We start from the raw sequence: 15,387 nt of genomic DNA on the forward strand, positions 1-15,387 counted from the left end.
AATGTTGAAGTGAATCTAACGGATTTTGTGTGTTTCTTAAATGGCTTATAAATACCTTCCACGCTGCAATTGTTTTTGTTCCAGCACATGATCTCAGATCAAGTCACTCGCTATGCAAGTACATCTCCATAATATATATATATATATGTATATGATGCAGCACGAGGTTTTGTCAGTGAACAGGTCGCAGTCTCAAAGGGACGAAAATATTTTGGTAAATTAAATTTAAATGTTGAAGTGAATCTAACGGATTTTGTGTGTTTCTTAAATGGCTTATAAACACCTTCCATGCTGCAATTGTTTTGAATTTTAATATACAGTAATTAAAACTTTCTTTTGTATTTTGCATTCATTTTTCTGAAACATGAAATGATAAAAACAACGTATGTTGTAGCTTATATAGCATTTTCTAAATCTAATAAGATGGAACTTTGTAATTAAGATTCCTGGTTGTTTGCAAAAGAATGAGAAATTATTTTTCAGCAATTAGACATTTCGTGTAATTCCGTATTTGACTCACTAAATTATGAAATTCCAACTGTATCTGTCTCCCCCGCCACAGATGAAATGAACAAAATTCAACATTAAATGCCATTTTTTCTGCTCAACAGAGCATGAATAAAGGATTAGCACTAATGGCTTCAGAGAAAAGGGAGCATTTTTGTTCTTGCCCTTCAAACATTTCAGCTGACAACATAAACCAAAATGAAACAAGACACGACCAAGAACTGAAACTGAATCACAGACTTAATTCACCAAGAGGTTGTATCTACTCCACAGCATTTGCCATGTAATAGTAATTCAATATTTAGAATTACATGGAGACAGTAGTTGTCTTGATTGATATCAAACATAAAGCAAATAATGAGGTGTAGCAGTGGCTGTGTGATAAGTAGCTTGTTTACAAACCACATGGTTCCGGGTTCAGTCCCACTGCGTGGCACCTTGGGCAAGTGTCTTCTACTATAGCCTTGTGAGTGGATTTGGTAGACGGAAACTGAAAGAAGCCCGTCGTATATATGTATATATATGTATGTGTGTGTATATGTTAGTGTGTCTGTGTTTGTCCCCTGAACATCGCTTGACAACCGATGCTGGTGTGTTTACGTCTCCGTAACTTAGTGGTTCGGCAAAAGAGACCAATTGAATAAGTACTAGGATTCCAAAGAATAAGTCCTGGGGGTCGATTTGCCTCGACTAAAGGCGGTGCTCCAGTATGGCGAAATCAAATGACTGAAACAAGTAAAAGAGTAAATAATATATAAATTAGGATGATAAAGAACCTGTTCGTGTTCTGACTCCAACCGAGTTCCAATATGAGACAAAATCTTCAACAAGGAGCAAGTGCACATGCTACTGGTTTCTGCTAACTGAAAGCAACAACAGCAAAAAATAAATGAAATAAGATTTTTTTTACAGTAGATTTATAATATACAGAACTAGAAATTATATAATTATAACTGGAAACTAAACTTTAGCTCAACAGGTATGTACAAGAAGTGCATGCAAATATGTACATTCATTTGGGCCGTGACTGCTGAGGATATGCGTAAGCTCGCTAGAAATGAAGCCAGTATGCTCCGATGGATGTGTAATGCCGGTACTCACACTCGGCAGAGTGTAAGTACCTTGAGAGAAAAGCTGGACCTAAGAAGCATCAGTTGTGGTGTGCAAGAGAGACGTTTGCGCTGGTATGGTCATGTGGCGAGAATGGATGAAGATAGTTGTGTGAAAAAGTGCCACACCCTAGCGGTTGAGGGAACCTGTGGAAGAGGCAGATCCAGGAAAACCTGGGACGAGGTGGTGAAGCACGACCTTCGAACTTTAGGTCTCACTGAGGAAATGACTAGAGACCGAGACCTCTGGAAGTGTGCTGTGCGCGAGAAGACCCGGCAGGACAAGTGAGTCCACAACCCGTGGCCTTCTACATGGGATGGAGCCAGCCTACGTATGCATACCTTCCCTTCTTGGGACACAAACCCTACTTGTGAAGACGTGTTGAGGCAAGTGAGGATCAGAATCGAAATCGATCAATGGAAATTGCGGATGTGCTACCAGTGCCGGTGGCATGTCGAAACTCTGCTTGTGAAGACCCATTGAGGCAAGTGAGGATCAGAATCGAAATCGATCAATGGAAATCGATCAATGGAAATTGCAGATGTGTTACCAGTGCCGGTGGCATGTAAGAGAACTTTCCGTTTCGCGACCGTTGCCAGCACCGCCCCGTTTCGTGTCCGTTGGCACATAAAAAGCACCATCCGTTCGTGGCCGTTTGCCAGCTCTGTCTGGCACCAGTGCGGGTGGCATGTAAAAAGCACCCACTACACTCACGGAGTGGTTGGCGTTAGGAAGGGCATCCAGCCGTAGAAACACTGCCAGATTTGACTGGGCCTGATGAAGCCTTCTGGCTTCACAGACCCCAGTAGAACCGTCCAACCCATGCTAGCATGGAAAACGGACGCTAAATGATGATGATGATGATGATTTGGAACAATTCTACCTGTGGCAAGTAGGATGTTCAACCCCAGCTAAGGCACCACCATTGCTGTCACAGATTTTTATAAAGAGAAAACGAGTGTCACTAGTCAACAAAACCCCAGCATATTCATTGTACTGTAAATCCTCAAGTATAATCCGCATTTTCTTTCCCAAAATTTAAAGGTCAAAATCCCTAGTGCGTACTATATACGAGGTTAAAAATGAAAAATATTTTCTAAGCAATTTCTGAGTCTCTATTTGCTGTCCGGCAATGTTTATTCAGACGCATTTTCTGATGTCGGACGCGAAAATACCTTAAGCTAAGCCTGAAAGCAATGAAATCATAAAAGAATCATCCATAACTTGCAATAAGCAACATTTATTAAACGTTATTACTGTTATTTCTTTATTTTCTGCAAACAAAATGCACAAAAAAGCTACACGTTTGCATTATGTTATATATACAATAATAATAAAGGATGTTACTGTATACATTTTTACAAACCAAGGACATTATATAGACTTCCTTGACTCAAGTTAGAGAAGAGGTGTGTATTATACACAAGGTTTAGGTTTTTCAGAGGTACAGCCCCCTAAAAATCCCCTGTGTATTATACTCAAGAGCGGACTATACTCGAGGATTTATGGTATTTGTTTTGCCACTCTCGAACAGGAAATGAGAGAGGATGTCAAGGCAAACTAGCTTGCAAAGCAGGGGAATATTTCATTGCTTTCAGTACTAAAAGAGATTCCCAGCTTAGCCATTATACAAGATTAATATATATGCCATCAAAACAGTTCAGGTTTTCATTTATTCATCTTCTTTGAGACCCTTTTCCACTTTCTTAAGTATGTTGCCAGTGCTGCTGGACTGACTCCTGTGCAGGTGGCACGTAAAAAACACCATTTCGAGAGTAGTCATTGCCAGTACCACCAGACTGGCCCTCATAAAAGCACCCACTACACTCTCGGAGTGGTTGGCATTAGGAAGGGCATTCAGCTGTAGAAACTCTGCCAGATCCAGATTGGAGCCTGGTGCAGCCATCTGGCTTGCCAGCCCTCAGGCTTACAAAGAATAAGTCCTGGGGTCGATTTGCTCGACTAAAGGCGGTGCTCCAGCATGGCCGCAATCAAACGACTGAAACAAGTAAAGAGAGTAAATATATAATTTCTTGTATGGAATTCTTTCTGCTACTTACCGTCTGATACTGTTTCCATATTTGAGAAACATAAGAAGGAAATTTTAGAATCAAGCACAGAGCCAACCATTCAAGCATGTTGCGAACAGATGGCTGGCACTCGACCATTAGAGTTTCCCAAATATAATCCCAGACAAATTCTTGATTTGACTGCAAATAAAAGAGAAAAAATACCAAATGTTATGAAACATGGAAGAACACTTAGGAGATTTTTTAAAGTTGTTGAACATAAAACCTAAGAACCATAGAATCAAAACCTGTTGTAATTAGTTTGGAAAGGTAGACTTTTTTTTACTCATCATCATTGTTTAATTGCCATATGGCTTCGTTTAAATATGCTTTAAACAGCTGACTTATTAACCCTTTAGTATTTAAACCGGACAAATCCAACCAAAAGTATTCAGCCTGTTTTATGTTCAAACTGACCAGATCTGGTCTCTCACACCAATCCTACAATATTGTTTTAAAAATTAACAGCTACCTCATCAAAATCGCATGGCACCAAGATAATGCATGATTAGTTCAGAACAATGTGGATAAAAAAGCATTAATTTTAGCAGAATAATGTGAACACTAAAGGGTTATATACAGACACACACACACAAAAGCTTTTGTTGACAACATAAGTAACAGTTCCACAAATTACTTCTCATCCAGTTATGTTTCCAGAAGATGCAATCAATCCCCTTCCAGTAATATCACCTACTAACATGGTTAGTGCCAGTGGCCCCGTGACTGGCTCCTGTGCCTTTGGCATGTAAAAAGCATTATCTGAAAGCAATCAATGCCAAGGCCACCTGACTGGCTCTTGTGCTGGCACCACGTAAAAAGTACCCAGTTCACTCTGTGGAGTGTTTGGTATTAGGAAGGGAATCCAGCCTTAGAAACCAAACCAAAAGAGAAAATGGAACCTGGTACGACCCCTGCCCTTGCCAGTTCCTGTCAAGCCATCCAACCCATGCCAGCATGGAAAACAGATGCTAAATGATGATGATGATGATTTTCCATGCTTGCATGGGTCAGACGGAATTTATTGAGGTAAATTCTCTACAGCTGGATACCATTCCTGTTGCCAACCCTCACCTTTTTCCAAGTAAGGTAATATTTCCCTTATTTCTTTATTGCCCACAAGGGGCTAAGCATAGAGGGGACAATACTAGGACAGACAAAGGGATTAAGTCGATTTCATCGACCGCAGTACACAACTGGTACTTAATTTATCAACTCCAAAAGGATGAAAGGCAAAGTTGATCACAGCGGAATTTGAACTCAGAACAAAATGGCAGACGAAATACCATTAAGCATTTCGCCCGGCGTGCTAACGTTTCTGGCAGCTTGCTGCCTAAATATTTCCCTAAGATAATATTTTCCCTTTGGCCAGACATGTTTTCACAGAAGCTTGCAAATGAAGAATACTGCATGTATGATAGTGACCCTTATTTGCAGCTTTAATGCAAAGTCAAGGCAAGGAAACGGTAAAACACACACACACAATGGGCTTCTTTCAGTGAGGCTGAACCCCGACCCATATGGTTAGGAAGTGAACTTCTCACCACACAACCATGCCAGCAATGCAAAAATAAATGGTAAAGAGCATGATAAATTAGGTTTTACCAAAAGGAATCATAAATCATATCTATTTCAATCAAGGCCTTGAAGAAGTGTCAGAAATGCTTTCTTATCAATCTTGGAGTGGTTGGTGTTAGGAAGGGCATCCAGCTGTAGAAACTCTGCCAGATCAGATTGGAGCCTGGTGCAGCCATCTGGTTCGCCAGACCTCAGTCAAATCGTCCAACCCATGCTAGCATGGAAAGCGGACGTCAAACAATGATGATGATGATGTTATTTCTAATTTCAATATTTTTTCAATATTTGGTGGCAAGCTGGGCAAAATGCATAGCAACATAGCATATTGTCTGTCTTTATGTTCTGACTCCAAATTCCACTGTGGTTGACTTTGCCTTTCGTCTTTTCAAGGCCGATAAAATAAGTACAAGCTGAGGATTGATGTCAATATAATCAACTTACCCCTCCTGCAAAATTGTTGGCCCGTGACAAAATTTGAAACCCCAATTTTTTTTTTAATATTTGGTGGCGAGCTAGCAGAACAGTTACCATTCTGGGCAAAACGCTTAACAGCATTTCATCTGTCTTCATGTTCTGAGTTCAAATTCTGCCAGGTGGACTTTGCATTCCATCCTTTCAGGGTCAATAAAATAATTACCTATTGAATACTAGGGTCAATGTTACTGATTTAACCACCACCACCACCACCACGAAATTGCTGGCCTTGTGCCAAAATTTGAAACCAATATTTTTTTTTTCAATATTTAACATTCAATTTCTAATTCTTTCATATCAGAGAATAAGATTAAAAAAGAACATCACTTACTTCTAATATAAATTCTTTGAACAAAACTAATGCTTGGATTATCCTTTGTTTGAGCCGGTGTGGTAAGGAATTGGCAAAGTTCCGGTACGATCTGAATTGGTTAATTTCTCTGTGCTTTTCTATTAAAGCTACAATCAAGGAATGTACTAAATGGCAGTGCTTGGAATCAGAGACATTGAGCTGTGTTAACCAGTTAATTGTCAACATTCGTACTTCCATATCACACCTAGAAAAGCTGCAACACAAATATTTTCAATTTTTTTTTTTAATTTTGGAAATTTTTGTTGAAGACTTTATATAAATACATTCTTTTATGATTTGGCTACAATATGTTTTATTTTAGTTCAGAATTATGTCTTCTAGTAATGTTAACCCTTTAGCAATTAAACCGGCCATATCCGGCCAAAAGTATTCTGCCTGTTTTATGTTCATACTGGCCAGATCTGGTCTCTCACACCAACCCTACAATATCGTTTTAAAAATTAACAGCTACCTCATTAAAATCTCATAGCTACAAGATAATGCATGATTAGTTCAAAACAATGTGGATGAAAAAGCATTAATTTTGGCAGAATAATGCGAACACTAAAGGGTTAAGAAACAAATATTTGTGTACTAAATCTTAGATATTTCTAGTATCTAAAAAAAAAGACAACAAAATATTCTAATTTTTAACTGTTTTCATTTAGAATATAAATTAAAACAATAAAAAAACAACACAAATAATAGAAATGTTTTGTGACAAAAACAAGAACAAAATGGAAAATGGTCACTCACTTAGATTGGAGCTCATTGATGGCACATTCACTTTGGATGCTGCCAATAAAAGCAGAGACATCCTGTCGGAATCTTAAAATAAAACAGAATAAGAACTTTACAACAAACTCTTGGAACCTATACAAAATTTTAAAACAATCACTGTAATATATATGAATACATATTCGAAATCGAACCGAATTCGATGACTGGCACCCATGCCAACCTCCCTTCATCGGACACTAAACTCTGCTTGCGAAGACCTGTTGGGGCAAGTGAAATCGAAATTGAACCAAATTCGATGGATGGCACCCGTGCCAGAGGAGCGCTAACAGCTCCATCCAAGCGGGATCACTGCCAGAGCAGCTGTCTGGCTTCCGTGCCAGTGGGCAAGTAAAAAGCACCATTTGAGCGTGATCGTTGGCAGCGTCGCCTTACTGGCACTTGTGCTGGTGACACGTGAACAAAACATTCAAGTGAGGTCGTTGCCAGTGCCGCTGGACTAACTCCTGTGCAGGTGGCACATAAAAAGCACCATTTGGGCGTGGCTGTTGCCAGTACCACCAAACAGGCCCTGTACATAATGCAAAATTTTTACTTTTCAAAAATTCCAATTCTAAAGGGTCGAAACAAACCCGAGCAACGCCGGGCGATACTGCTAGTATAATATATAATGAAAATAAAATAACTGACACTCACAGAAATATTTCAGGCCTAAAGACACAAAATTAAAATGTCATTGGTAACAAGAGGGAGACCAGTTAAGGTTAATCAGCGGAAGCATGAACCTACCTTTCATTTTTCCGATACACAGTTCCATATGTACAAGCCTTAATTATAGTTCTGGTGAAATTTTCAGCATACTGACTCATTCCGTCACTTTGAAAGACTTTACATAAATGTTTAATGAAAATATTTGCCATACCAGTTCTCTCCTCTCCTATTTGAAGAATTAGTAGACTATTCTAGCAAAGAAAAAAAAATTAGATAAAAATGAAACAATTTCTTTGAATTCTGAGCATGACAATCTGATAATGTTTCTGCATGAGAAGAGACATCAAATGAAAATTATTAAAGTTTAAAACAAGAAGGAAATCCTAAAATCTTATCTTCCCTAACACATTCAAATTATTTAACCCTTTCATTACTGTATTTATTTTGAGATGCTCTGTGTTTCTTTCAATTAATTTTAAATATAATAAAGAATTTAGTAAAATAACTTAGTTATCATTCAGCTAGTGTTAGGAACATAAATTGTGACTAAAGTTTGGTGGAAGATTTTAATTCAAAATTTATGAAAACAAGACATTTGTACTCAGAGCCAGAGCCAGTTTCAGCTGGGTTGGTAACAAAAGGGTTAAGTATATGTAAATGGTTATTTTAATTTAATACTGCTTCTGTTGCATATAAAGGGTTTTTATTCAGCTGGGTTCCTACCAGCAACACCAATGATTGCTTTTCACTGTTTTATTATATATCTATGGTGACAGATTTCACCTAAGCATGCTGTGAGTATGTGTTATTGATAATGCCTAAAGAGGCTGAAATGCATCTTTATCACTTGCTACAGACTCTTTCTCTCTATGATATATACATCATATTGTGGTTTTAACATTTAGCATTCAGCAAATAACTCTGTCAAATGCAATGCTTGTTTATTCAGATTGCTTTGAATTAATCTTGTGTTATCCTGTAGCTTTGAAATTTTGATGAATGCTAAAGAGTTAAAAGAAGAAGGATTAACAAAGGTATCCTCTTCACTGATGCAATCAATTCATAAATAATTATGAAAGTTGATTAAGTTGAGTAGTGATCTATTTGATATGTCAAGTTCCTTTACAAATAGTACACTGTTTCAATTATAATGACAGCTAATTTTAATTAGGTTTCTCATGCAATTACTAGTTTAAGTAATTATATGCAGCATGACAAACCATAGATTATCTTATATCTGAAGCATCAGTAGAAGTCATTTCATTTATTTTCAAACGATAATATAATATATAATGAAAATAAAATAACTGAGAATCACAGAAATATTCCAGGCCTAAAGACACAAAATTAAAGTGACATTGGTAAGAATGACCATAATAGCTCACCACATGTCGTCATTAATGATAGCTAATTGTAGTAATTTATAAATAAATAAGGTATATAATAATCACACATACAAACATTCACATACTTCCCTTGCACACGCACAAACATACACACATATACTCACACAGACATGAAACCCTGCTTTTTTTTATTCCTTCCTTCTTTATTTATCTATGTAGTCCAACAAGAGAATAAAAAAAATAGATGAAACATAAAACAAAACAAAATCAAGGATCCAAGAAACATTACCTCCTGAAGAAATTTATTGACAGAAGAATCAGGTGCAGATCTGATGGTCTCAGTTTGGAAACAACTAGTGACATAGGCTTCAAACAACTGCCAATAAGATGCTGACTTGTGTTCTTCCTCAATGCGATTCCATGCAACATTCATTGCATTGACAATAATATCACAGTAAGCTGGCTCAGAGGCTACCTGTTACGAAAAATACAATCATATATTAAAACAATGAAGCCTGAAGTAAATTGGATTCGATATATTTCCCGAGGAAAGATTAATGAATGGCTGCAATAAGATATAAAACTCAAGATAGGCGCAGGAGTGGCTGTGCGGTAAGTAGTTTGCTTACCAACCACATGGTTCCGGGTTCATTTCCATTGCGTGGCACCTTGGGCAAGTGTCTTCTACTATAGCCTCGGGACGACCAAAGCCTTGTGAGTGGATTTGGTAGGCGGAAACTGAAAGAAGCCCGTCATATATATGTATATATATATATATATATATATGCGTGTATGTGTGTGTATATATTTGTGTGTCTGTGTTTGTCCCCACCAACATCGCTTGACAACCGATGCTGGTGTGTTTACGTCCCTGTAACTTAGCAGTTCAGTAAAAGAGACTGATAGAATAAGTCATGGGGTCAAATGGAAATTGTAGTTGTGATACCTGTGCCGGTGGCACATAAAATGCACCATCCGAACGTGGCCAATGCCAGCGCCACCTTAACTGGTTTCCGTGCCAGTGGCACGTAAAAAGCACCAGCTGATCGTGACTGCTGCCAGCCTCCCCTGGCACATAAAAACCACCCACTACGCTCATGGAGTGGTTGGCGTTAGGAAGGGCATCCAGCTGTAGAAACACTGCCAGATCAGCCTGGAGCCTGGTGCGACCACCTGGCTTGCCAGACCCGGTCGAACCGTCCAACCCATGCTAGCATGGAAAACAGACGTTAAACGATGATGAGGATGATGACGAATTTGTTATATTCTTCAACTTTCCTAAACCATTTTATATTGCATTGCACTTAACTTTAAATGGAAGCAAACAAACAGCAAACAATAAAAACATGTTCGATGGTCATTCGGAATGCTCACAGCAGCCATATTCCTACCACTCTATGTCACGCTGGTGAGACCCATATTGGAGTACGGGATTCAAGCCTCTTCTCCTTATCTCCTCAAAGACATACAGCATCTCGAAAGAGTCCAGAAGCTGGCTACCCGCATGGTTCATGGTCTCAAAAATTTGTCCTATGAAGAAAGGCAGAAGACGCTCGACCTTTATTCTCTTGAAAAACGCCGCCGCCGTGGTGATCTCATTCTCGCCCACAACATCATAAGCGGAAAGTGTAACCTCTCGAAAGAGCTGTTCTTCACTCCTGCTCCAGAGCGTCGGCTGCGGGGTCATTCCGAAAAGCTCTACCTGCGACAATTTCATCTCAATCGAAGGAGAGGAGCTTTCTCCGTCCGGGTTGCGGATCTGTGGAACAAGCTGCCAGACGAGATGGTGAAGATGCCGACGACCGCTTTGTTCAAAGCCTCCCTTGACCTCAAGTGGCCTGAACTCTTTACATGAACACCACCCTGTACTTAACTCCATGTCTCCCTACATGGCCTTGCTATTTGCTTTTGAGCCAAATTAACTAACTAACTAACTAACTATGTCCTTTAGTAAAAGATTAAAAAAATCTTTCAATTAGTTTTTTACCTGAGCAATATCGTTTTCGAGGCACTTAAGCATTGGTAAAGCACTGTCACCAGAACCAAGACAAAGAGCGTCCACTGTTTGTTGGAGTAACTTTTCAGACTCATTCAAATTAGAGACAGACTTTTCTTGAATTTGGCTAAAGTACAGCATACACCACCATCTGTTTATGGAATAAAGGCTGCTGAGTTTGCCCCATGCGTATATTAATACTTGATTTTTGTCAGCATCTTTCCCACTGTTTAAAGAAAAACAAAAGAAAACAGATAATAATAATAATAATAATAATAATAATAATAATAATAATAACTAGCACTATGACCCAGCAACACCGGGTCATAGTGTTAGTGCATGCATATACAGCTGCGTGCCTGCGCACATACACGCGAGTACTGTCCAAATCTCCAACCAATCACATACAGCTAGCTGGCATTCAAATGGCGTATCAAGTTTCAGGCATTTTGATTGGGCTTTGGATAGAAAATTCACAAAAAAATCACTTCCATTGATTTTTTAATGGCTTTGTGGGGTGATTGGGGAAATGTAAAGATGTGCACGACCACCCTTGGACAGTTTTGAATGACCATAGAAAGTGCGAGCCCTCAAACTGAAATATTGTGGATTTGTATAAAGGACACACACACACACATTTTGCCATTTAAATATGTATAGAGATAATAATAAAAATAACAACAACAATGATGATGATGATGATGATAATGATGATAATGCTTTCTACTAAAGGCACAAGGCCTGATATTTGTGGGGAGGGGTCTAGTTGATCACATTCACCCCAGTGTTTCACTTAATTTATTGACCCTGCAAAGATGAAAGGCAAAGTCGACCTTGGCTGAATTTGAACTCAGAACATAACGACAGGCAAAATACTGCTAAGCATTTCGTCCAGTGCGCTAACACTTCTGCCACCTCGCCGGAATAGATGGATGGAAGAAATAGACATCAAACATGGTTTAGTACTGCTCCAGAAAACAGTGTTATTAGGAACAGGCAGAATACTTAGGATTGCTCTTGGCATCTAAAGTTACTTGTTGTACCCAAATGTTAGAAATTCCACTTTTCCAATAGTTTAATCTGTTGTGCATATACGAAATAATAATAAAGACAATTTTTATAAATATTTCAAAAACTAGACTAAACAATGTTTTAAAGCTTGATTTTTCACTTTAATTAGCAGAAGATAAAATTTTTTAAATGTATCAAAATCAATTCGATGACTGGCATCCGTGCTAGTGGGGTGCAAAGAGCACCATACAAGTGTGATCGTTACCAGAGCAGCTAACTGGCTTCCGTGCCAGTGGCACATAAAAGGCACCATTCGAGTGTGATCATTACCAATGTCACCTTACTGGCACTTGTGCCCCGTGCTAGCAGGGTGCAAAGAGCACCATCCGAGCGTGATCATTGCCAGAGCAGCTAACTGGCATCCGTGCCGGTGGCTTGTAAAAGGCATCATCCGAGCGTGATCGTTACCAGAGTGGCTAACTGGCTTCCATGCCAGTAGCACATAAAAGGCACCATTTGAGTGTGATCGTTACCAGCATTGCCTTACTGGCACTTGTGCTCGTGCTAGTAGGGTGCTAAGAGCACCATATGAGTGTGATCGTTGACAGAGTGGCTATTCGAGTACGATCGTTACCAGCGTCGCCTTACTGGCACTTGTCTGTGAAGGTTGTTCAGCAAGAAGTCATGGAACCTTCATCGGTCATTCAGAAATAGGAGGACCCGCCAGTAAAATCAAGTGTACCAACAAAAAGACTATCCCACCCTAACAAGAAGGTAAAAAATGAATGTAAAAGATTTTAAATTTACTGAAATAAAACAAGGTTAAATTAAGGATTTCTAAGCTTAAAACCAACCCATCTACATTAATAACATTTATTACTCACCTGTTTTCACATTCCAGGGAATTGGGTTTGGTGAGATTCAAGTAATTGCTATCAAAATCTTTAGAGAAGTCTTTCAACATTGACCGAATTTCACAATGAGAATAGCAGAGCTTATTATGATATAAAATTTTGGTTATTGTTCCTAAAAGACTCATTGCGAAGGCCTGCGATAGCTGGCTTGAGATAGAAACCTGTAGTTGTTCAAAATAAGAAAATAAATTTTCAAAATTCCCAAATAAAAATGTCATTAAAAAAATTTTATCTGTTTCATTTTCTTTTTTTTTTAGTATTTATTTATCCATACTTGTATTATTTATGCATACTTGTGGAGGCGCAATGACCCAGTGGTTAGGGCAGCAGACTTGCAGGTCATAGGATCGCAGTTTCGATTCCTGGACCGGGTGTTGTGAGTGTTTATTGAGCGAAAAACACCTAAAGCTCCACAAGGCTCCAGCAGGGGGTGGTGGTGATCCCTGCTGTACTCTTTCGCCGCAACTTTCTCTTACTCTTTCTTCTGTTGGCCTGCTCGCTTAGCCAGTGGGGTGGCGTCATTTGATGGCTAAAACAACGCGAAGCGCATTGTGACCAGCGATGTGTAGCAACATCTGATAGCCTGGTTGGTCACATCATCACGTGACATCTATGAACAAATGATTTTCTTTTTTAAAGAAGTTATGACACAAACAGTACACCACAATATCAGCCCATAATAACAAGGAACAGAGAGAAAATATTATTCAACATTGCACGGTGCCAAGCGAAAAGTACCGATGCCGGTAACACATTAGAAGTACCCACGCCAGTACCATGTAGGAAGCACTTGTGCCGGTATCATGTAATAGCACTGGTGGTGATGCCGTGGAAACTATGCCAAAACAGGCAACTGGAGCCTGGTGCAGCTCTCCAGCCATGCCAGCTCCTGTCAAACCACAGAACCCATGCCAGAATGGAAAATGGGTGTTAAATGATTATGATGATGAGTGTCACCCTTAGAATTTCAAGGTGGATGATTTCAAGTGATTCATCATCATCATCGTTTAATGTCCGCTTTCCATGCTAGCATGGGTTGGACGATTTGACTGAGGGCTGGCAAACCAGATGGCTGCACCAGGCTCCAATTATGATCTAGCAGAGTTTCTACAGCTGGATGCCCTTCCTAACACCAACCACTCCGAGAGTATAGTGGGTGCTTTTACGTGCCCCCGGCACGAGGGCCAGTTTGGCGGTACTGGCAACAGCCATGCTCAAAATGGTGTTTTTTATGTGCCACCTACACAGGAATCAGTCCAGTGGCACTGGCAATGACCTCACTTGAATGTTTTGTTCACGTGCCACCTGCACAAGTGCCAGTAAGGCGACACTGGTAACAATCACGCTCAAATGGTGCTTTTTATTTGCTCTGGCAGTGATCCCACTCGGATGGAGCTGTTAGCGCTCCACTGGCACAGGTACCAGTCATCGAATTTGGTTAAATTTTGATTTCACTTGCTCCAACAGGTTTTCGCAAGTGGATTCAATTTTCAAATTAATATTCGCTTAAAAATTGATCACATAACCTTAGTATCAATTTCACAACACATATGATTGTTTCATATAATATAAAATATATCTCTTGAGCAATAATTAAAAAAAAAAAACAATTTAGAATATTAAAATGGCTAAAATATCATGCCAAAATGAAAGGCTCTTTTATAGATCTAAGAAAGAAAATATAGATTTGGTCTTACTTCTGATGGCGGCTTGCTTGATCTTTTAAGGAGTTCAATACAAGTTGAAACCAGCAAACTGATATCTTCAATGATGTGGTCCCATAGGTTCCATTCAACATATTTCAAAATGAGATGGCAGTAGATATGAAGGAGTTCTGTGTGATCCAACTGATGAAATACATTAGAAATCATAAAATTAGTTAGGAGTTTCTGTGGCTTATCTATTAGCCATTAAAATCAAATAACTGGTAAAAGAAATGAAATAGCTAACAAGGGAAAGAGAGAGAGGGGGAGAGGAGCTGCTCTATTTTATGCTTTTTTTTTCTCTAGTTTCAGCTTAGAGCTGTGGCCATGCTGATGCACCGCCGTTTAAAAGCGTATGTGTTCCCCCCCAGCTGGACAGGATGCTAGTCCATCGCAGCGTTACTCAAGAAACAGGAAGAAAGAGTGAGAGAAAGTTGGGGCGAAAGAGTACAACAGGGGTCGCCACCACCCCCTGCTGGAGCCTCGTGGAGCTTTTTAGGTGTTTTCGCTCAATAAATACACACAACGCTCGGTCTGGGAATCGAAACTGCGATCCTCCGACCACGAGTCCAGAGTTGTAAGCTCTGCAAAGGGATGGAGATTGGCCTACAAACCCACTGCATTCCATCTCAAAGTAAATAATATAACATATAAACTACCAGAAGGTGTGTGATACATTACAAACTGTTCAATCACACAATTAACCTTTTCATTACTGTATATATTTTGAGATGCTCTGTCTAGACATTTAAGACAGATAAGCAAAGGGTTCAGGGAACGCTTAACCCTTTAGCATTCAGATGACTTGGTCAAATGTGATATTTATTTATTCACATTGTTTTGAATTAATCATGCATTATCTCTTAGCTTCAAGATTT

General features: G+C 39.2%; 1 protein-coding gene across 1 annotated transcript in view; it reads right to left on the reverse strand.

Moving 5' to 3' along the window:
• The window catches only part of LOC115217517 (probable methyltransferase TARBP1), a 40,433-nt gene that overhangs the window by 9,837 nt on the left and 15,209 nt on the right, over positions 1-15,387 (reverse strand). Inside the window, 9 exon segments of the mRNA XM_029787240.2 lie at positions 1,284-1,370; positions 3,678-3,827; positions 6,070-6,304; positions 6,847-6,918; positions 7,618-7,790; positions 9,175-9,360; positions 10,873-11,107; positions 12,777-12,967; positions 14,504-14,653. Of these exon segments, the coding sequence (XP_029643100.2) occupies positions 1,284-1,370; positions 3,678-3,827; positions 6,070-6,304; positions 6,847-6,918; positions 7,618-7,790; positions 9,175-9,360; positions 10,873-11,107; positions 12,777-12,967; positions 14,504-14,653 (1,479 nt within the window).

The sequence above is a fragment of the Octopus sinensis genome, linkage group LG11, assembly GCF_006345805.1.
Source record: "Octopus sinensis linkage group LG11, ASM634580v1, whole genome shotgun sequence".
Taxonomy (NCBI): domain Eukaryota; kingdom Metazoa; phylum Mollusca; class Cephalopoda; order Octopoda; family Octopodidae; genus Octopus; species Octopus sinensis.